Here is a 22677-nt window from a genome sequence, read left to right on the forward strand (position 1 = left end):
AGTTTTCTTGAATTATGATTGGTCAAATTTAATTTATTCCAGCTGTAAATAAGTCAAATAATAATTTATCTTTGTTTTAAGAATCATCAAAGTACGCATAATTCAATGACGAAGCGACGTCAAAACACTTTGCACTATTATATTGGAAATATACTAAAAGAAAGCTTTTATATACGAGAATTTATGAATCCATGAACCACATGGTGATTTTTTTCGTGATCTTATATAGTCGGTTTACGTATTTGGATTTTGCATGGTTTTAGAGGGTTGTCTTGGATGATTTTGATTATATTTCTATATTTTGGTATGTTTATATGTTTGTTCAGAAATGATGGAAAATTGATTAGAAAATGTACGCAAAATATGTGGATGTGCAGCAGCCTTGTTTGAGTCAATGTTTCTCGCGATTTTGAAGTCTAATAAACCTCTAATACATATCATTCTCTTCGTCTTCGAAAGAGCTTCGTGTGGATATATTGCACGCCTCAATCGGAGCTTTGTAGAGAAAGTTATGACCGTTACAAAAACTGCTCGTTGTGCAGAAGCCTTCAACCCGACGGGCAAACCCGTAACCCGAACGGGTCAGCCCGCCTAACCCGACAACCCGAATGGGTCAGCCCGAATGGCCCGATTTTAAATTCGGGCTGCGAAATTACAACCCTAACCCTGTATTTTTATCGGGTTATTCGGGCTGGCCCGCGGGTTCGGGTTACATTGACATCCCTAGATGTACTAGTACTTTTCTTTATCAGCTTAGACTTGCAAATATTATAGATATTCTATAAACAATACTACTCCTCAACACAAGACAAATATAATCACTTCACACCCCAATACCATTGAAAGGAAAAAAGGCTAATATTAATAAGGGTGTGTTTAAATCGTTTGTATCTGTCTAAATAATTAACTACTTACAGGTATAACCAAGAAAACAAGGCATATGAGCATTGAACAAGTAGGCTATTAGATGTAAGCAAGAAAGTAAGTATATAATCGAGACTCACTGTTAAAAATTCCATCTTGGAGATGTATGCAATGCGCTCTGCCTCGGCCTGCGTTTTTGCTGCTGCTCCATGTCATGCCTTTTCTTCATAATGGAGGAAACTGTTGGACTATAGTAGTCATTGCTCCTTTGAGATGTTGCACCTTGTGAGTACACCTTCCTCCCTTGCGTGAAGTTCTGGTGCTTCTCCAGATTCGAGCCACGAGCAACTGAGTTTTTTGGGACTGGACCCCATCTGTTGTGGCTCACACAGCTCTGGCTCCTTCCTACCTGATAGAACCTTCCCTCCCTAGGGCTTGTGTAGTTCCGGCTTTCAGCTGTTTCGGCCGAGTACATGGTGGTTTCTCCTTCGCTGCTGTATTCGTGTGGCAAATCCTGAAACTCAAAGGGGGAAGAGCTCGACTGGATGCCAGTCTGGGCTCCATCGACAGACCCCGTTGACTCTACATCCAGGATGGGGCTCGAAGGTCCCTCGGGTGGTTTCTGAATCAGGAAATCCTTGACGTAGTTTTGATCGGAGCTTGGTGGCATCATTTTTCTTGATTGCTTAGGTGATGGTGCAGCTTTACTTACCCTTGGAGGGAAGTTGATGTCCAAAAGCTGGATTTGAGTAGTAGCAGTAGTAGCATCGTTGTTCCTAACTGGGCCTGAGGTCAGCATTGGGGATTCGAAAATCTCAGGAGTTGGGATTCCGGAACCTTGCCGATTGCCACTTGAGGTCTCATCTTGGACTTCCACTGTGTCAGGGAGGAAAGCTGCTGAACTCGCTCCAGGTTGCTCTACTGGTTTGGAGGAAGATGGTGTCACCTCATTCTCACCTTCGGTCAACTTAAAGACGCGCCTCATGGTGAATGATGCACAAGAATGCTCACTTTTCTGACCCGAGGACATCAACCGGATCAGAGGTAGTTTTGGTTTGTTGAGCTCATCAAGGTTCCCCTCCCAATGCTGATTTAGCCAATGACAGATGACGGGTATAGGGATGCCAAATTGCATCGAGGTGTCTTTCTTCCACGACGATGTAGACGATGACGAAGTTGAAGTAGATTTGGCATTTGGAGAAGTTGCAAGCTTCATAGGATCGCAAACCATGAAGGAGAGATTGCCATGAGAATCAAAACCAGCAGAACCCGGGCTCCATGTTACTCCATCAGTTGATAACTTTATCAGATTATCGGTAGCTATCACTACCTTTCCTTCACCAACGGCCAACTCTGGTTTATCTGTGTACCCTAAAAGATAAACAATAGTTCCCAGCTCCAGATTGGGTTTCGAGCAAGTCTTTAAGTAGTGAGGATGCTGCACGGGAGCATTCGACTCACCATCAAAAGCATCAAGGCCTACCATTGTCAGGTCAAGAACAGAGCTTGTAATAAAGAACCTGTCCCAAATAGATCATCTTAGACAGGAAGATCAATTATTGGTGAAAGTATTGGCTCTATGTTCCTTTAATTAAAAAACCAACTCTTATCAACATAATCAAATCAAGGTCAAGGTAAGGCATAAATCTCGCCACGACAAAGTTGAACTACCATCACTATAAGATAAATCACAGATGTGCAAACATAAATATCAAATATACTAATAAATCAAGGCTCAATAATTGGTAATCATAAAAGCACGAGGAGGTCGAAAGTAGTCAGTTCAACTGCATTTCCAATTTACACATTACCATAAATCAATGAAATGAATGTCTCCTCAAAAAGAAAATGAATAATACTTCATGTGTTTGGTGGAACTTATTCATTGCATAACAGTTGCAGACGAAGATACCAAGAGGCTGTGGCACCATCCATGTTTGTTGTTACTGTTCTTGTTGGTATTCCCATCATTGCAAAATGATAACCGTAATTGCTACCATTAACCATAATGTATCTTAACATCAATCCCATTGTTATGATCCCTAATGCACATCACTCAATTAAGTGTAAATTAGAAACAAATTCAGATTAAAAATCATCATCTTTAGTCAACAAATCCAACCTGAGATGAAGACTATCACATGAAAAACAAATCAATAATCAACTGGCACATCAACATCCAACCACACATCCACTTTTTTCGCAAATCAAACAAAAAGAAGAATCTCCAATTACCACACAATCACACACTTAATACACATATATACATTCAAATAGACAATAGATAATGTGAATAACTCAATAGAAATATAATCACTTGAGAAAAATAGAAGATTAAGCATTTCAGATAAAAATCCAAACCAACCGGTGGGGAAAAAGGGTAGCAGAGAGGCCATTGTGGAGGCGGATCTCGGCGGCTTCAGCGGCAGTCACGGAGGGGAGATTGGCGTGGGTGGTGAGCAGCAGATTGCGGTGGATCAAGAAGCCGGTGGCGGCGCCGTTGATTCGCGCCATGGCCGGAGCCTTGCCGGAGAAAATTGCGCCCTTCAATCTCTCCGACTTGCCCCCGCCGTTGCAGAAACACCACGAGTCCCCCAAAACCCTCATTTTCTCCCCAATAATTCGTCTGCAATAGCGAAATTAGCACCCTCGATAAACAACAAACCTTGGATCCACAATGTTGAGATGCAAAAGGAAGCTCATTTCTCAGTTTTCCATCATCTCTCTCAGTACATAAATCCAGCTGGATTTGATTAAATGAAGGCAGTAGTGATTAAATTATACTACAGTAGAGTAGATGAATTGGCAGTGCGGGGAAAGGGGGATTTTATTAGCGGAGAAGGTGGCTGAAATCCGATCTCCATTGCAACACCATAGATATGGAATTTGGGTGAAGCTGACGGCTGCGCTTCAAACTAATCATCGCATTTTCACTCACAATTTTATTCTTTTTCTGCTTCTGACATTTGAGCCAGCGTGTGCATTTATCTCTGTAATTTTCCTTTTATTTTAACAGCAAAATAAAATAAAATTTTGGGATAGTTTGCAAGTAATTTCAAAAAAAAAGTTGGGAAAAAAGTTATTGCATTTCTAATCTCATTTTAAATCACATTTGCTTTTGTTGATCGACTCTTTTAATTTCCATCTCAGTAACTCATCTAATTATGTGTTACTTATAAAGTTAGTACATTAAATTTAAAAAAAGTCGTCATTCTAAAAAAAATAAAATAAAATTCAGATTATCCTAAAATAATGGAGTAGTAGTATTCCTTTTAATATACATTCCTAGTCATCAAATAAAGCTAGAACAATAAATGTATAAAAAGTTCATATTTGAAATTTATTTGTCGGAAAACAATAGGAAAAGGAAGAACTAAAATAAATTTAATATTTTAAAGTTTGAATTGGGTTATTTATAATAAAGAGAACCCATTGGAACGAAAAGTCATAATTAAATGCTCGTGGTTTTATTTGTTGGAAAAAACCTATCTAAATCACATAAAACAAATGAGTCCTTTTTCAAAAAGTCTACTAAATATAGGCAGACACGTTAATTTGATTTTTCACCGAATTATTCCTTAGAATTAATCTGGACATATAACAAATTCATTTATTACTAGTATTAAACCAAAGGGTGTAACTTTTATTTGTCTATTAAAATCTACTAAAAATCGTATAATTTAATTATCCATTATTGATGGGGGGTTGTAATTGGTTTCCAGCTTTTGTGGCGATGGACAGGAATACAGATTCATCAAACTTAGCTTCGGAGTTTGGACATTGGAGTAACGCACATGCAATTAATAATTTGTTACATACTAATATAATAGTATTATTTAATTTTTATAGTAAGACAAATTAGTTGGTATTTTTTACTATTTAATTTAAAAATTAACTGGAAACATGTGGAATTCAATAGAAATTGACTCTTAACCTTATGATGATGACGACGGCCGATGCATTAACTATTTATGACTTTGTAATTGGAACGACAATTACGTGCACATCCAAGTAGTCCAATTACCAAATCTTGAAAATTAAAGAGAAAAAAAAGTGTGCGAAAACATTGGTCACTTACAACTTACAAGCATGGCAATAGACTAATTCAAAATTCATAACAGAAAGATATTAATACCAGTTTAATGAATTATTGTTAGTATATACGAGTATGAAATAGTATTCATTTATTTTATAATAATGTTTATGAAGTAGTTTTAATATAAAATGGAGTACTTAAATTTGCCCATTATGCGCATGTACATTTTATCACTACTCTAAAAAAATTACACCTTTTAATTTATTTAAACTTTGTCCTTCATAAACAAAATCTTTCCCCACTTTTCGCTTTTTTATACTAATATCAAAATCTTTGACTATTATGAATTCCATAATTATAGGGGATTGATTATAATACAATTATATTTAAAAACCAAAAAATTGAGCGTTAATTGATTTATTTCTATTTAAATTATTTAAGGGTACATTAGTTAAAACATAAAATATGATCATAGAAAATAAAAATAAAGATATTATGACATATAGATATTAATGACGATTTTTTTTAAAAAAATTTACTAGTATATAAAAATAAATTTTACACTAACTTTTTTCCATATGAATTTTCTCTATAATTTCTCAAATTTGCACAAAGTTAAAACAAGACTTTAAATCATGAATAAAATCAGTACATAGAACAAGAAATAAGGATAAATAAATTTCGTATATATCGGTTCTAAGTTGTAACTAAGATAGAAGGAAAATGTCTAATAAAATTATACTCCTACATTATTCATCCACGGAAAAAAGGCCATTAGTTATTAAAAATTTTGTTGATTGTGTATGCTTAATTCGAAATTAAACAGTGGTGTTTACTTTAAGCGAAAGAAAAAGGTTAATCCTCAATATTTCTCCGCTTTCCGATATTGCGATTTCTACTACGATTCGATGGCTTCACTCCCCGCGCGCCTCAAAATTCAATGCATTGTCTTTGTAACTCTTTGGATCGGATCATCCAGTATTGCAGATACCAGTACTAGTTCGGATTTGGGGGAGTTGTTGGTGAAATCAAGCAATCAGCAGAGAGAATTTGATTTCTTCATGCTATCTTTTCTGTGGCCGGGAACAGCCTGCCTCTCATCCGATGGTGAATGCTGCCCCTCCAATGCCTGCTGTCGCCGGTAAATTCAATTTTCACTCCACCTTGTTATTGGACGCTTTTTCATAAGTTCTAGATGATAACAACTGAATTGAGCTGAATGAGTCTTTGTATAGGATTCTTCTTTGAGGTCAATAGTTGTTGCTCTTTCTCAATAATCTCTGCTCAAATGTGGTTGGAATTGGTTCAGTTCAGTTATTCCCTACTTCAACTTCTTGCGCATTAATGGATTAGAAAAACAATTGCCAGTATACCATCAAGCACACTGATGTGTTAAGCCTAATTTTTGAAGGAAGACAGACTATTTGCAGGTTTAGTTTGAAAGATTATATTCATGATTAAATATTACTACTATTATGTTTGGTTCATTAGATTGAATCTCACGATTTAATCCTAGAAGGATAATTATATGATAATGAGGCATAGCTACCCCCTCCAACTAAATTAATCCCGCAACTTAATCTTAGATGAATAATCATATGATAATGAGCCATGCAACCGAACAGCACCTTAGTGATCATCTATATTTATTTGTACTATTTCAATCTGATTTATGTGGAGGTGCTTTTACTGTACAATGCTTCGTTTCAATAGCTTGGCAGCCTTGGTTATAAATTCTTGGAGTTGGCTTTTTTATTGTTATACATTATGACTAGACCAGAAAAAATTGGGAGATGAAGATGAGAGATAGACTCACCACCAGTCACCACCCACAAAAACAATAAATCAAATAAGCGTTCTTGATAGGAAATTTTACGCGTTGAGAGATTTTAGAAGATAATGACATTAATATAAAAGGCTTATCCTCTTGAGTAAAGGCCCAAAGTGGTCCTGAACATATGACGATTTTACGATTTTGGTTCTAAGCATTATCTTTTGAATTATTCGGTCCCTCGCAAATAAAAATGGGTCACATTTGGTCAATTTTTGACCGTTCCGTCAAATTTGACGGAAATTCCCCCCTCCAGCATCTTCGCCGCCAAGCTCCGCCATACCATCACCTTCGGTCCTCTTCCTCCCTCTTTCTATCTCTGCCATGTCCTTCTCTCGCTCTTTTCTTCTCAATTAGAAGTTCCAAATTGAAACACGACCTTCTCGGTGTCATCCCCCTCTGCCTCAGAATCGATTTCGCGGCACCCTCATTTCTCCTCGGACATGTCGGCTTCCGACTCCCGGTGTTATGCCGCTGCTGCTCACCGTCAAGTCGTCGTCTCGCCTCCTCTCCCTCTCCCTCACCCTCGACCCCTCTATCGACCACCTCCCCCTCGCCCTCGCCGTCGTCCAGGCACCCTCCACTACGGCTGCTTCCCCCCGCCGCAGTTCCACCTCCTCCTCTCAAATCGAGGCTGCGGCAACACCGGAAGGCGGCGTCGTCGCTAATTTTTCCGGGAGATGAAATCGATCGGATACGCCCCCGATTGCGGCACCTGCAATTACCTATTTCTAACTCTTTCGAAAATCGTTCAATTTGGGGAAGCAGTGGAGGTGTTGAAAGGGATGCGGAGGGCGGAATGCGTCCCCGATTGCGACAGCTACGGGGGATTGATTGCTGAGTTGAGCGAGGCGAGGAAGGTGGACGTCGTGGCGGAGGTGGTGAGGGAGATGATGTAAGGAGGGGGTGAGGCTGAGGGATGAGACGGTGACGACGGTGGGTGAGGCTGAGGGATGATGGAAGGTGGACGCCGTGGCGGAGGTGGTGAGGGAGGTTTGGGTTAGGGTTTCCGTCAAATTTGACGGAACCGTCCAAAATTGACCAAATGTGACCCGTTTTTATTTGTGAGGGACCGAATAATTCAAAAGATAATATTTTGGACCAAAATAAAAAAATCGCAATATGTTAAGGATCAAAATGGGGCTTTAGTCAATATTCTAATCTAATTAATTAAAGTGAAATTAAATAGGCAAACCCATCTTCTTGTTTATCCTTTTTGGGAAGCGATTCGTAAATCTGCTGTCGCTGTTCCACGCCCGAGATCTCCGGCTCCACCACCAAAAATCGTTCTAGCACCACCACCACCACTCCCACGCCAACCCGGACGACGGCAACAACAACGAGAACAAGAACAACATCTCCCTAAGCCTAAAGCGCGGCACGGCCGTGACCAGTGCTACAATGGCGGCGGGAGAGAAGGGCGGCAAGGTGTCGCGGCGGCCACAGGGTTCAGGGGCGGCCGACGGGGTCGAAGAACAAGCCGAACCGCCCATCATTATCACCTGCGATAGGGCCAACGCGCTGCGGTCCCAGGGCCAGGTCGGCGGCGGCACAGTCGTCACCATGGCCGCCTCCTTCTGCAACGCCGCCTACGAGTGCCTCTCCCTCGAGGAAGAAGAGGCGTCGCGCCCAGGTGATGAGCGATCCCAAAGCAGCGGAAAATCAAATTTTCCGATGAGAATTCAGTCGATCGATTGGATCCCGAGCGACGCCGTGAAGCCACCGGTGTTTAAGTCTCAGCTTAAACGGTTGTTTGACCGTTCGTACACCAACGTCCTTCGTATTTCGTCCGAGCTCGGTCTGTTTGTATAAAATGGTTCTGACATGGAGGATAACAACGAGCGTCCTCCGCCTCCATGAAATGCGCCTGCAACCGCTGCAATTGCTTCAACGGCAATAGCAGTGATAGCTCCAACGGCGAGCTCGACCAAGAATACTCTCTGCGTACAGATTCTCCCATATCAATTTCAGCTAATTCAATTCCTCCTTCAAGGCCATTTTAATGGTTTAGATTAGAATATTTGATATTTTTTTAAAATAATGATTTTGACTAAACCAATGTTGACCGTCATTTTTTAACATTGCTGTCCAAAAAGGACTAAATGTGGCCCGTTTCCAATTGTGCAGGACGAAATAATTCAATAGATAATGTTTAGGACCAAAATCGTAAAATCGTCATATGTTTCGGACCACTTTGGGCCTTACTCTATCCTCTTCCATATTTGTTGATGAAAACTTGTTTTGTTATTTTGACTGCTGCTTGAGCATTTTCCAATATATGTTAAGAAGACTTACTAACGTTTCTGTTTAATTTGCTTCAGTTCGAGTGCCTTGACAGAATTTACTATCCGTAAGTGAAGCTATCTCATGCTTGAACAAAACCATGTAGTGGTATGAGTTATCGGTAGTTTGATATTTAGCAGATGCATGTCTATTTTTTTCATTCATGTTTATGTATGCGGCGGATGTTGCTTCCATATTGAGATTAAGAAGGTCCTATTTATGGTATATTTTCTATGTCCATGTCTCTCCTTTCCATGCAGATGGACTTTGGCCTGATTATAATGACGGGACTTGGCCAGCATGCTGCCCTGGCAAAAGATTTAATATTAAAAAGGTAAGTTTCTAGTTTGCACTGGTTTGCTTATTTGAATGTTTTATATTTTAGAAGAAATATATCTCAAGCATGTAGTAATTTCTCCTTTAATTTGATATGCTTCGTCCAATTAATTGATTTTTGTTGTTTCAGATTTCGACATTGCTAAGCACCATGAAAAAGTACTGGCCATCTTACAACTGTGAATCTTCTTCAAATTGCCATAATGGAACGGGGCTGTTCTGGGAACATGAGGTTTGTTGATGCACATTCCTTTAAAGCTGGTGATGCCAAGAGAAGAAACTAACGATACTTCCTTTGTTGCTGTTGTTTTTGGAATACTCGGATTGGAATGCATCTGGAGACAGTGGGGTAAACTTCTTGAGAAATTTAGTTCTACTTGGTCAATATCTTTCCTTTGTGCCTGAAATATTGGTAATTTAGCATCTTGTGCACAAAGCAGTCTGATATCAATAACCATCTGTTATAACTAAAGATGATTTAGTAGTGGTTTCAACTTAATGCTTTGAGAAACTTGGAGAATACTTCAACTGGGAAGGAACCTTATTTCATCTTCATACATTATTTTCCAGAAAAACATGGACCTTGTTCATTTCCAGTCATAAGAGATGAATATGATTACTTCAGGACAGTTCTTAACCTCTACTTCAAATATAATGTCACGGTAATATAATGCTTTAACATTGAGCTTTTCAGTTCATGCATAGTATATTTTATTTTCACCAGTGAAAAACTATGTTTTATTTTGATGAGTATTCAAACCGTTGAAGAGTGTGTTTATCTGATTACAAGAATGCGTGTCATATGTAAAGTAGAATTAGAATGAAAGTCAGTTTAGCATAGACTATTGTTGAACATATTAACTCCATGAATCCTGAGATTCTACTTCTACCTTCACATATTCTCATATTACCTATTGGTATAGTCTTCACCAAAAAAAGGTTCAGTTAAAAGATGCAAGATCTCCAAATATATGTATTGACCGTCTATAATGATTGGGTGCTTGCGTATGTATAATTGTGCACTTTGTTCTGTACTTGGTTGATTGCTTGCTGGTTGATCATTAACTTGTATGACTTCAACTGGCTTATCGATCATTAAGTCGATCAAAGTCAGAAGAGCATACTGGAATATTCACCCTATGATATATATACACAAGCAGGAAGTTTTAAGAGAAGCAGGCTATGTAGCATCAAACTGTGAAAAGTATCCTCTTGGAGGCATTGTTTCAGCTATGGAAAAGGCTTACCATGCCACTCCAGCACTTGCATGTTCTGGTGATGCTGTCGAGGAACTTCGACTCTGCTTCAGCAAGGACTTCAAGGTCTGATGTTTTTGATATTTTAGTATATTCCCTTGTTTTTGTGATTTTTTTTCTTTATCATTAGTTGTTGGATCAATAAACTAGGCCATCAGAGATATAACGTGCATTTTTTATACATCCTTTTTTTCTTGTTTCGAGAACTATTGCAGTTTCGGGATTGTGGCGTTGAAATCCCACCAGAAAGTTCCTGCCCCGAATATGTCAGCTTACCGAAATTTATTTCATCGGGTGAGTTCAACTGTTTGAAGCTGCTTCTTGAACAATACGAGTTACGTCAATTGTCTGATAAACAAATTCATTGCCTTCCTTAGTGTTCAATCGTCTAATTTATTGCAGGTCTTGGGATCAAAGAAGCTAAAGCCTTAAAGTTGGAAACATGAACGACGATATCTCTACGTTGAGAACCCAAAGATGTGATGATAAAGCGCAACTCAAAGATGCTTTGTACTAGTATCTGTTATGTTATTTCTTGGACTGCACATGTGAGGATCTGTTCAGTAGTACAAGGAGGAACAACGATTGAAACCATTTGTTATTTGTTTCCATATACTCGTTGTCATTACATCTTACACTATCTTTAAATTTATTTCCAATGCTTGACTCATGAAAAATACTATACTAAATTCTCGAGGCTATATGGAGTGTAGTTCAATTCAACTTCCAGATTACTAAAGACTGCTAATAATATTCCGAAAATAAGATATACTACTATGTTTATATTCAAACAATTTTTTGTTGATATAAATATATAAAAGAGTGCTATTAATATTACGGATGTATATAGCATTATATTCAAAGGACTTCTCATTGACATAAAATAGACACATGGAATTAAATAAGACAAAAAGATAATGAAGAAAAACTTAGTAAAACTCCCCTCCAATAAATAGGTTGGAAGTTTATCGATCCTCTTAAATTGTGAATAAACAAGAAGAAAAATTAAAATTAGGCAAAAAAGTAAATTAATTAACATAAGAAAACAAAAAAAAACATAATTTTTTTTATTTACATAAATATAATGATGTTAATGCTTAATGTCACTAATTCTAATTCTATGTCCACCATATAGTAAATATACAATATAGTGTTGAAGAATAATACTCTATCAATCTCAGCAAAAGAACTAAAATAATGGGTGGGAAAACAGAGTTTTTACCCATTTCTGGAGTATCATTGGAATTGGATTTAGGTAGGGTTGGAACGGTACGGTATACCGCGCCGAAATGGCCATACCGCATACCGTACCGAAAAGTGCGCCAAAATGCATACCTTTACCGTACCGTTTTTTTCGGTATACCGCATACCGGTATACCGAAAAGTCGGTATACCAAAATTCCGATACCGATACCTTACCGACATTTCGGTATACCGTACCGTGATTTCAGTATACCGCAATATGCGGTATACCGCGATTTTGGTATACCGCAATATGCGGTATACCGAAATCACGGTACGGTATACCGAATACCGCATAAAAATACAAACTGGTATTGCTGCAACTTTGCAGAATTCACAATATTTTGCCTAAATATTTTGCTACAATATTTTGCCTTAATATTTTGCAGATAAGAACACAGACTACAAAGATAAAGAGTGTTAATTTTCCTACTAAATGCTAGCAAGCTCGACAAAGATGCATAAAACTGGACAACTACTTTCTTCCTAAGGGGTCGTTTGATAGCCTCCAGAGCCAAGAAATAGATTAGTATCTAGTTATTTTCTTCCTAAGGCACGCAAATTTCATTCTTCCACTTGGGTGGTTTCTCAAATCTTCCCACATACGCCATTTTTGAGTTCATTCTATAGGCTGAAAGTATCATTCTATCGTCTGAAAGTATCATTCTATACGGCAAAACTATCATTTTATCAGTTTTATGTCATTTTGTCACGTTAAAGTATCATTTTATCAACTTATATGCAATTTCTCCAGCTAAACTATCATTTTTATAAGCTTAATGTCATTTTATCCGCTTAGATTATCATTTTATAAGGTAAAAGTATTATTTTATTGAACAAAAATGTCATTTTATACACCAAAAATACCTATCATTCTATCGGCTGAGAGTATCATTCTACCCGGCAAAACTATCATTCTATAGGCTTAAAGTATCATTCTATCGGGCAAAAGTATCATTTTATTGAACAAAAATGTCATTTTATACACCAAAAATACCTATCATTCTATCGGCTGAGAGTATCATTCTACCCGGCAAAACTATCATTCTATAGGCTTAAAGTATCATTCTATCGGGCAAAGGTATCATTTTATCAGTTTTATGTCATTTTGTCACGTTAAAGTATCATTTTATCAGCTTATATGCAATTTCTCCAGCTAAACTATCATTTTTATAAGCTAACTGTCATTTTATCCGCTTAGATTATCATTTTATAAGGTAAAAGTATCATTTTATTAAACAAATATGTCATTTTATACACCAAAAATACCGATCATTCTATCGGCTGAAAGTATCATTCTACCCGGCAAAACTATCATTCTATAGGCTGGAAGTATCATTCTATCGGGAAAAGGTATCATTTTATCAGTTTTATGTCATTTTGTCACGTTAAAGTATCATTTTATCAGCTTATATGCAATTTCTCCAGCTAAACTATCATTTTTATAAGCTAACTGTCATTTTATCCGCTTAGATTATCATTTTATAAGGTAAAAGTACCATTTTATTAAACAAAAATGTCATTTTATACACCAAAAATACCTATCATTCTATCGGCTGAAAGTATCATTCTACCCGGCAAAAGTATCATTCTATAGGCTGAAAGTATCATTCAATCGGGAAAAGGTATCATTTTATCAGTTTTATGTCATTTTGTCACGTTAAAGTATCATTTTATTAGCTTATATGCAATTTCTCCAGCTAAACTATCATTTTTATAAGCTAACTGTCATTTTATCCGCTTAGATTATCATTTTATAAGGTAAAAGTATCATTTTATTAAACAAAAATGTCATTTTATACACCAAAAATACCTATCATTCTATCGGCTGAAAGTATCATTCTACCCGGCAAAACTATCATTCTATAGGCTAAAAGTATCATTCTATCGGGCAAAAGTATCATTTTATTGAACAAAAATGTCATTTTATACACCAAAAATACCTATCATTCTATCGGCTGAAAGTATCATTCTACCCGGCAAAACTATCATTCTATAGGCTGAAAGTATCATTCTATCGGGCAAAGGTATCATTTTATCAGTTTTATGTCATTTTGTCACGTTAAAGTATCATTTTATCAGCTTATATGCAATTTCTCCAGCTAAACTATCATTTTTATAAGCTAACTGTCATTTTATCCGCTTAGATTATCATTTTATAAGGTAAAAGTATTATTTTATTGAACAAAAATGTTATTTTATACACCAAAAATACCGATCATTCTATCGGCTGAAAGTATCATTCTACCCGGCAAAACTATCATTCTATAGGCTGAAAGTATCATTCTATCGGATAAAGGTATAATTTTATCAGTTTTATGTCATTTTGTCACGTTAAAGTATCATTTTATCAGCTTATATGCAATTTCTCCAGCTAAACTATCATTTTTATAAGCTAACTGTCATTTTATCCGCTTAGATTATCATTTTATAAGGTAAAAGTATCATTTTATTAAACAAAAATGTCATTTTATACACCAAAAATACCTATCATTCTATCGGCTGAAAGTATCATTCTACCCGGCAAAACTATCATTCTATAGGCTGAAAGTATCATTCTATCGGGAAAAAGTATCATTTTATCAGTTTTATGTCATTTTGTCACGTTAAAGTATCATTTTATTAGCTTATATGCAATTTCTCCAGCTAAACTATCATTTTTATAAGCTAACTGTCATTTTATCCGCTTAGATTATCATTTTATAAGGTAAAAGTATCATTTTATTAAACAAAAATGTCATTTTATACACCAAAAATACTTATCATTCTATCGGCTGAAAGTATCATTCTATCGGCTGAAAGTATCATTCTACCCGGCAAAACTATCATTCTATAGGCTAAAAGTATCATTCTATCGGACAAAAGTATCATTTTATTAAACAAAAATGCCATTTTATACACCAAAAATACCTATCATTCTATCGGCTGAAATTATCATTCTACCCGGCAAAACTATCATTCTATGGGCTGAAAGTATCATTCTATCGGGCAAAGGTATCATTTTATCAGTTTTATGTCATTTTGTCACGTTAAAGTATCATTTTATCAGCTTATATGCAATTAATCTTAAGCTAACCAGGAAAATTAATAAGCTAATTGGCTTCTCATCGTTTTTATGGATTATAACTATAATCTATTCATTGGATATAATGATTTTGTTACGGATATGTCCAGAAAGATGGGAATTAAGCAAATCGCCAAGATACCTTTCTGTCTAAACTCTAAATTTTCGTATGCAGTTTGAGGCAAATTCAAAAAGGCACAGTTTGTTATGTGTTTTCGCAGGAATGTCGCATGCTAAGGTTTGAGCCACACGCTATTTCGCCAGAAGAATTACATAGTACTGAACTGAGTATTGACGGACCCAGCCTTTGTATTATGTTTACATGTTAGATTTATAGTTGTTTTGTGAACAAGTGTTTTCAATTACACGATTTGTAATTGAAACTATCATTTTATCATTTCAAACTATCATTTTATCCTCCGAAACTATCATTTGAAACTATCATTTTATCATATTATGCAAAAGTATCATTTTATCATTTGAAACTATCATTTTATCATTTCAAACTATCATTTTATCCACTGAAACTATCAGTTTATCATTTTATGCAAAAATATCCTTTTATCATTTGAAACTATCATTTTATCATTTCAAACTATCATTTTATCCTCCGAAACTATCATTTGAAACTATCATTTTATCATATTATGCAAAAGTATCATTTTATCATTTGAAACTATCATTTTATCATTTCAAACTATCATTTTATCCACTGAAACTATCATTTTATGCAAAAGTATCATTTTATCATTTGAAACTATCATTTTATCCCCTGAAACTATCATTAAATGAAAAATACTATCTTTTAGCCACTTCACATATAAAGTCGCCTGTCGTTTGAGGGGATAAAATGATAGTTTCAAATGATAAAATGATACTTTTGTTTCATAATGATAGTTTTAGATTTTTGGATGATAAAATGATACTTTTGCATCATAAAATGATAGTTTGAGGGGATAAAATGATAGTTTCAAATGATAAAATTATACTTTTGTTTCATAATGATAGTTTTAGATTTTTGGATGATAAAATGATACTTTTGCATCATAAAATGATAGTTTGAGGGGATAAAATGATAGTTTCAAATGATAAAATGATACTTTTGTTTCATTGAATTGGATGGAGTATATTATATCTTTTACTTTATCAATTCTTTTATTTTATTTTATTAATTGTGAATTAAAACTTGTGTCATTTCAAATGTTTCTATTTTTTAAAAAAAGAGGTAGTATCAAAATAAAATGCACCACATCATGTGAACGTACGAAATACAGTAATATAGTGACGTGTTAAACGTCTAAATACGCCGTATTAGTGGTTAGTAGGTCAACAACTACACAAACTAATTAATGAAAAATAGCTTATGGCCTTAATTTTGAATTGAATTACATATATGATCTTCAATCTTCATAATACTGCCGAATGTTAAATTAATTTTGCAAATATTGTAAACTTATTCAAAATTTCATCAATAAAATAATTACTACTATTCGATAATCTATATAGCGCGCGTATGACTAAAGAATGAGTAATCACCCACGTCAGCAGATTAACTTTTAATCCTAATTTCTCGATTAAAGAAAAATCCAAATAAAAATTAAAAACCCAGGTATATATCTGCGGTATATACCGTATTTGCGGTATACCGCATCAGACCGAACCATACCGCAAATTTACGGTATATACCGCAAATTTATGGTATATACCGCAATTGCGGTATGGTGCGGTATGATGCGTTATACCGCGGTATATGCAAACTGCATACCTTTACCGTACCTAAAACTGTCGGTACGGTATGATACCGTACCGAAAAGTACGGTATACCGAAAATTCAGTATTTTCGGTATTTTTTCGGTACGGTAAGTGCGGTATTTCGGTATATTTTCCCAGCCCTAGATTTAGGATCCCAATTCCCAAAACAAAGGCAAATAAGGTGCAACTCATACTTCATGAAACGTTCAGACATAATTTCATTGGGAAATATTTGTCAGTGAATTTATAACTAAGAGAACTTCAAATGTACATAGGCACCAACGAAATGGCCACCATAACTTTTTTTTCTCAAGCACGTGAGCATAAACTCCACTCCCACTTCCCAAAGAGAGCTAAACTTAAACCAATATGGGATAGAGAAGACGAGCATATACTTCAACTCTCACTTTCAAGAAGCAGCTACTGGAAGTCATTGATCGGCGCAGGGAGCCAAATGGGGCTTGTTCTTTAAGTTCTCATTGCTAATTACATATCCAACATTTTATCAGGATTTCTGTCGTAGTTGTATTATGATAAAAATTAAAGAAAGTAGTAGTAACTAGATAAGACAGAACCTGGACATTTCTGCTGTCAATGCAAATCCTCCTGACTTTCAATACACCGGAGAAGACAAATAGGTGTCTACCGCTTTCCTGTTTCATGTGGTAGTTCAACTTCACTGCCAAAACCATAGGTGGTCATGGGAAAATAATCATTCATTTAAGAAAATTCATGAATTTTTTGAGAATTTCCAAAATGATGCTGGAAGTGTTTTAAATACCAAGAATCAGGTTTTCACACAAACCTTGAAACATTTCAACGAAGAGCTCTCTCTGTCAAAAGGGAAATAGTCCTAGACCAAAAAATTAAGGCACCATCTCGCTCTTGGCAAACACCCACTTCAGCCACACAATAAAGCAGTGCCTTGAAAGGTGTTCTGGCAGATCCACCTACAAAACAGCATGAGAAATCGCTTTGACTTCAAACATTCTCTATATGGATATAGTCATACATTTTGTGCGTATAACACGTGAAGCGCAAGAAAGAAAAACACATAATTTAACATCATATCTAAGACTAGAAGAAAGCCTGGGACCAAATTTTTTACCTAACATATTTTACCATTCTAATGCAGAGCAACCTGTGGTGCGACTAAGAAACAGAATTTTCTAATCAGGTGTGATTTTATGGTTTCAGAAAGTTTATGCTTCCCTACTCTCATCATCCAACATGAGCCTATGAGTTGATAAAAGTAGTTCTACATCTTTTTATACATATAAAATAATCTTGTGATAAAGAATTCACAGCTAAGTAAGCGAGCATTTAGAATATATATATGAAGACCTAAAGAACTTGAAGACTGGATGCAGATTGCAGTAACAAAAAAAGAAGAGAGTATTTGGACTTACAGTGCTCCATACAGAAGAATAGCCATCAGTTGAGAGCAACCAATCACCCACCTTGGATTGCAGATCTAGCCTGTTATTCAATATATCATGTCCAACCAACTCATCTTCATAATCTTCAGTACGATTGAAATTTCGCTCTCTTGTTCTTTTGTGTTTTCTATGCTTCTTGCGCTTGAGGCTTACTCTAGATTCTCTATCATAATCTGATCCATCTTCCGAAAGGTCATCATCATGTAGCATAGCATACTTGTCAGACTGGCGAAATTTTATTCCATTGTTGACAAACAAAGACTCCCAGGATTCAGTCTTGTGAAATTCTCGTGATAGCCAATAATATATCGCCCAGGACTGCACACCCAACCGTTTTATGACGACTAAGGGGTTGCTATTTAGGCCTTTTTTCAATATCGTTGCCAAGTCATTGGCATGATTTGACAGTTCACAAAGCTGAGAAACCACATCCTTTATCTTTTGTTTTTGTTCCTCGCTACCTTCTTCCTGAACAAGCCGCAGGAGATGGCGACCTTGACTAGTCACAGCAGTAAGCAGAAGTAGCTGATCTATGGTAGTAGAAGCACTGTATTTTGAAAGTATCGCTTCAAACCATTCAGATGCACTGCCAAGCCCAACTGTTTCTGATTTTTGTCTAAGATATTTCGGTACTAGATCCAGGAAATGACACAAATCTTGCTCTTCGAGAATGATCAGAAGGTGATGGCATAAGAATGAGAAAGATTGCTCCATGAGGAATTCATCAATAACTTCCCAAACTTCTTCTAGTTCCTCCTCATACATCAGGTCAGTAAACAAGTCAACAAAATATTGTGTATCAATCAGCAAAATGCTACCATCCTTTAACGACTCAGAGAACTCACGGGATGACCAGAATTCAGGTACATACTCAAGAAAATTATCAACAGTTCGTAGAACATCTAAATCAAGGAAATAATGGGGCTTCGTTGCAACCATGGCAGGAGACTGCCCATGTTTACCTTTCCACTCCAGCTCCTCCCAACAAATATCTCGTTTTACAAAAGCAAACTGGGATAATGCTTTAGCACCTTTTCCATGATCTGATCCGCCAGTACCAGCAAAATTAGAGAACCACTGTAGGATGCGCCTAGAATTTCCTGGAGACATAAATGGGTTAAGATTCATACCAATGAGCCAGCCAATTGAAAATTTGTGTAAGAGTAGCACCAATAATTTAATTAACAGTAAATATGTAAATTCAACTATACGACATGCCATTTAAGGACTGAAAATGGAAGAAAACTGTAGATTATTTCCTGGAGACATAAATGGGTTAAGATCCTGACAAAATGCCGTTTTGATCTAATCGACTAAACATACTACACATGCTCAAGGACTGAAAATGGAAGAAAACTGTAGATTATTTCTAATCGTTGGCATTTACATATGGATGCGATTATAAACATCAAACTGTTTCTTTGTAGCTAGGGGATAATACAACATAATATCTGAATTCAGCGGGGAAGTCATAAAAAGCCGGTCAATGCCATCCAAACAATTTAAGCTTCCACAATTATAACCCTTAAACAGAATTCAGTTGTTTGCCATTCAGATAACCACAATTAGAAGCCATAAAAAGAATCCAGTTGTTTGCCATTCAGATAATGATGACATGTAAAAGCTGAGTATAATGCCATTGAGAAAAACAGTTATCAGTTCTTCATCATATAAAAATAATTACTAATCAATATAATCAAATACCATTGAAGTAGCCCTAAAATACTTCTTCATGCATATCTTTATATAATGCTATGCATGCCACTGAAATTCCACTTAACACTCCTGAGATTCAATGCATCCTAATATATCAAAGATGAGTCATGGGCTCAGTAAATAATCTGTGGAAGATTTATTAGAAAATTTATATCAACTCCAATGTCACGAGAAATTTACAGTAAAAATCAGCACTTGCCTTTGAAAAAATTCTCCAGCTTGCAGCTTTTCCTTGCTATTATAGGGCCCATCTTTTGTGGTTGCTTCTGAAAGATCAATTGCAGAAGTTGTGATGCTAAGTTCCACTTGATTGGCTTGGATCTCAATAGGCTCAGAAATAAGTCTCGTTGGTGGCGGGGGCGGATGGAGTTTATGCCTGATATTGTGTTACAAAGCCACAGCCGAGCTTCTGATCGGCTTCCTGATGAAATAAATGACCAGATTGATTGTTCTAATTCATCAAGAAGAGATATTCTCTGCTTACTATATTCATCATTCCTGGTGTCATGGTCCCAGGAAGGCTCGCAAAGGAACAGCTGAAGCATTTCTGCAGCATCACAAACTATACAAATTAAAAACCTCCTTACTAAATACTAATCCAGCAAACAAAAGCAATGCATTTATCAAGCCATACTCAAGTATCGAGGACAGGCATGATATTGTGACATAACTCCATCCAACAAGAAGAAAGTTAATTCATAAATATATGATTCTGAATGGTCGCGTCAATGCTCAGATGAGAAGGCCTTATGCATAAAATTTTACTCGCTAGCAGACACAGCACCTCGCGAGTATACAACTTTTTCACTTCCTCGGCAGCAAAGAATCACAAACAAAAGGTTTTAACAATAATTCCCTACTTCGTGGGGGCAAAAATAACGAGAACAAACTCCAAGAGAATCACCACAAGTATCCTACAATTTTACTGCAGTTGCAGTTGGAGTATATATCCACACAGTCACAATCACATAAATCTCCGTAGAAATTAGTCAATTACTACTGTCCTTGTGCCCCCGAATGAACATAGACATCAAATTCGAAGAAAATAGTCGAGCGCAATTCAAAATGGATGGTTAATAGATCAATCCGCAGGAAAAAAAAGAAGAAAATTAGCAATATAGCAATAATGACAACACACCTGGAAATATGGAAGCCCTTGCACAAGAATTTCGGCTGAATTTAGGATGGAGAATTAGGAAAGAGAAAGAGCAGAATCGCAAGCACAGGTGCAGTTTCTAGCTCCACGAATAGTGAGATGAAGTTAATAATCCGGCCAATTGGATCTATTGACCGGCCACCGCCATGAATGGTGGCTGTAATCTCGAACTTAATGGGTTTTGCGGTTAGCTTGAATTTTTCATGGACGCACATAGAAGATATCCATAGGCCAAGTTTGATTGACGAGAAAATAAAGTTGTCCAGGAAAATGATTCATAGGAAAATAAATCCCGAGATTATAATACTAATAACTTTACTCTATTGTGTTTAAAAAATATCAAAATTTTAAATTTTATATTTGATATAAACATCAAACTAAAATTATGCTCCTACTTATTAAAATAATAATAATAATAATATAAAAATTTTAATTAATTATTAATTACAATTGATAATAATTATATTATTATGTTTATTAGTTAAATATGAATTATTCATCATAATATATAATAATATAATTATAATTATAGTTACATGAAGTATTATAATTATAAATGATTATAATAATAAATATGATTATTATAATTATAGTTGTAATATTTATGGATATTATAATTGAATAAATTTAGAATTTGAAATTTCACTATGACTTTATTGATTAATTATTAATTTATAAAATTATTATTATTATTTATTATTAGATAATTTATATTATATAAATATTATAATAATATAGTTATAATTATGTTAATATTGATTATAGTTATTTATTATACCGTAATTCAGTATGGTTTATAATTTTAAATTATTTTTGATGCATTGTAATTAATAATAATAATAATAAAAACTATACTTATATTGCATTAAATATGTAAGAATCCTAAACTAGGAAAAAGAATACCTAAGAAAAGTTAGGATTCATAATACTGGAAAGTTGTACTAACTTTCCTTGTCTCGGAATTCTGATTACTTTCCCAGCTTGATTAAAAACTGAAATAAACTCATGATTTTAAAATTTAAGGAATCATATTACTTTCCCAAATAAAATCCTGACAACCAAACATGACCATAATGCATTGTTCTTTCTCTTAACTAATTCCACTTATTTTAATATTTTACCCCGAAAAAATATGCTCTACTATATTTTTGTTTGAGCGTTACAAAAAATAGTTTAATTCATAATTGACTCGTTTCTGTCCTATTTTATTCACTATTTCTCTTTCTCTTATTTTATTAATTTTTTTATTATAATTTATGATTATCTATGAGACTGTCCTTTAGTACACGGAAATATTTTATAATTTATTTATCAATTTAATTAGAATATAAAATTCAATAAAATCATAAAATTAACTTTTATTTAAACTAAAAAATTACACTATAATTGAGAGCTACTAGTATTTTTTGAAATTGAGTCGATAGTAGTACATTAGTGAGAGAACTCCTTTAAAGCATCCACAATAAGAAGAGTCAGCCATAGCCCAGTCATAGCCTAGTCACAAACTACTCATGTCACATCATCAGCACTAAAACTCCTCCTGTCATATCATCAGGACAAGTAACTGGACAAGCAATAGCTCAGTCATAGTCTAACCACAATAAACAAAATTATAAAAAATAAATAATTAACAATCACACAAAATACGGAATTAAATTTACGACACAGATACGGGAAAACTCAATAATAATATTAAAATTTT

At 35.4% G+C, this 22677-nt stretch overlaps 3 protein-coding genes across 6 annotated transcripts; 1 reads left to right on the forward strand and 2 right to left on the reverse strand.

Moving 5' to 3' along the window:
* Positions 1–839: 839 nt before the first annotated feature.
* On the reverse strand, positions 840–3834 carry LOC121744017. The gene is made up of 2 exons (XM_042137451.1): positions 3230–3834; positions 840–2384 (listed from the first exon to the last, which is right to left on the reverse strand). The coding sequence occupies exons 1-2, from the start codon at positions 3469–3471 to the stop codon at positions 1007–1009; spliced, it is 1620 nt and encodes a 539-aa protein (XP_041993385.1). The 5' UTR covers positions 3472–3834; the 3' UTR covers positions 840–1006.
* A 1891-nt stretch (positions 3835–5725) lies between these two features.
* On the forward strand, positions 5726–11283 carry LOC121743877 (ribonuclease 2-like). 2 transcript variants are annotated; one of them, XM_042137265.1, is made up of 9 exons: positions 5726–6041; positions 9053–9081; positions 9275–9348; positions 9481–9582; positions 9696–9699; positions 9921–10012; positions 10511–10672; positions 10822–10900; positions 11009–11283. In XM_042137265.1, the coding sequence occupies exons 1-9, from the start codon at positions 5809–5811 to the stop codon at positions 11050–11052; spliced, it is 819 nt and encodes a 272-aa protein (XP_041993199.1). In that variant the 5' UTR covers positions 5726–5808; the 3' UTR covers positions 11053–11283. The 2 variants fall into 2 exon arrangements, with proteins under 2 accessions (XP_041993199.1, XP_041993200.1); XM_042137266.1 differs by lacking the exon at positions 9053–9081 and having other exon boundaries at positions 5727–6041.
* A 5575-nt stretch (positions 11284–16858) lies between these two features.
* LOC121743852 lies at positions 16859–21206 on the reverse strand. Of its 3 annotated transcripts, none has more exons than XM_042137231.1 (6): positions 20958–21206; positions 20019–20366; positions 18074–19203; positions 17470–17614; positions 17240–17343; positions 16859–17146 (listed from the first exon to the last, which is right to left on the reverse strand). In XM_042137231.1, the coding sequence occupies exons 2-4, from the start codon at positions 20362–20364 to the stop codon at positions 17531–17533; spliced, it is 1560 nt and encodes a 519-aa protein (XP_041993165.1). In that variant the 5' UTR covers positions 20365–20366; positions 20958–21206; the 3' UTR covers positions 16859–17146; positions 17240–17343; positions 17470–17530. The 3 variants fall into 3 exon arrangements, with proteins under 3 accessions (XP_041993165.1, XP_041993164.1, XP_041993163.1); XM_042137230.1 differs by lacking the exon at positions 20958–21206 and adding an exon at positions 20454–20898 and having other exon boundaries at positions 17240–17317; XM_042137229.1 differs by lacking the exon at positions 20958–21206 and adding an exon at positions 20454–20898.
* Positions 21207–22677: the final 1471 nt, after the last annotated feature.

Source organism: Salvia splendens, chromosome 8 (assembly GCF_004379255.2).
Source record: "Salvia splendens isolate huo1 chromosome 8, SspV2, whole genome shotgun sequence".
NCBI lineage: Eukaryota > Viridiplantae > Streptophyta > Magnoliopsida > Lamiales > Lamiaceae > Salvia > Salvia splendens.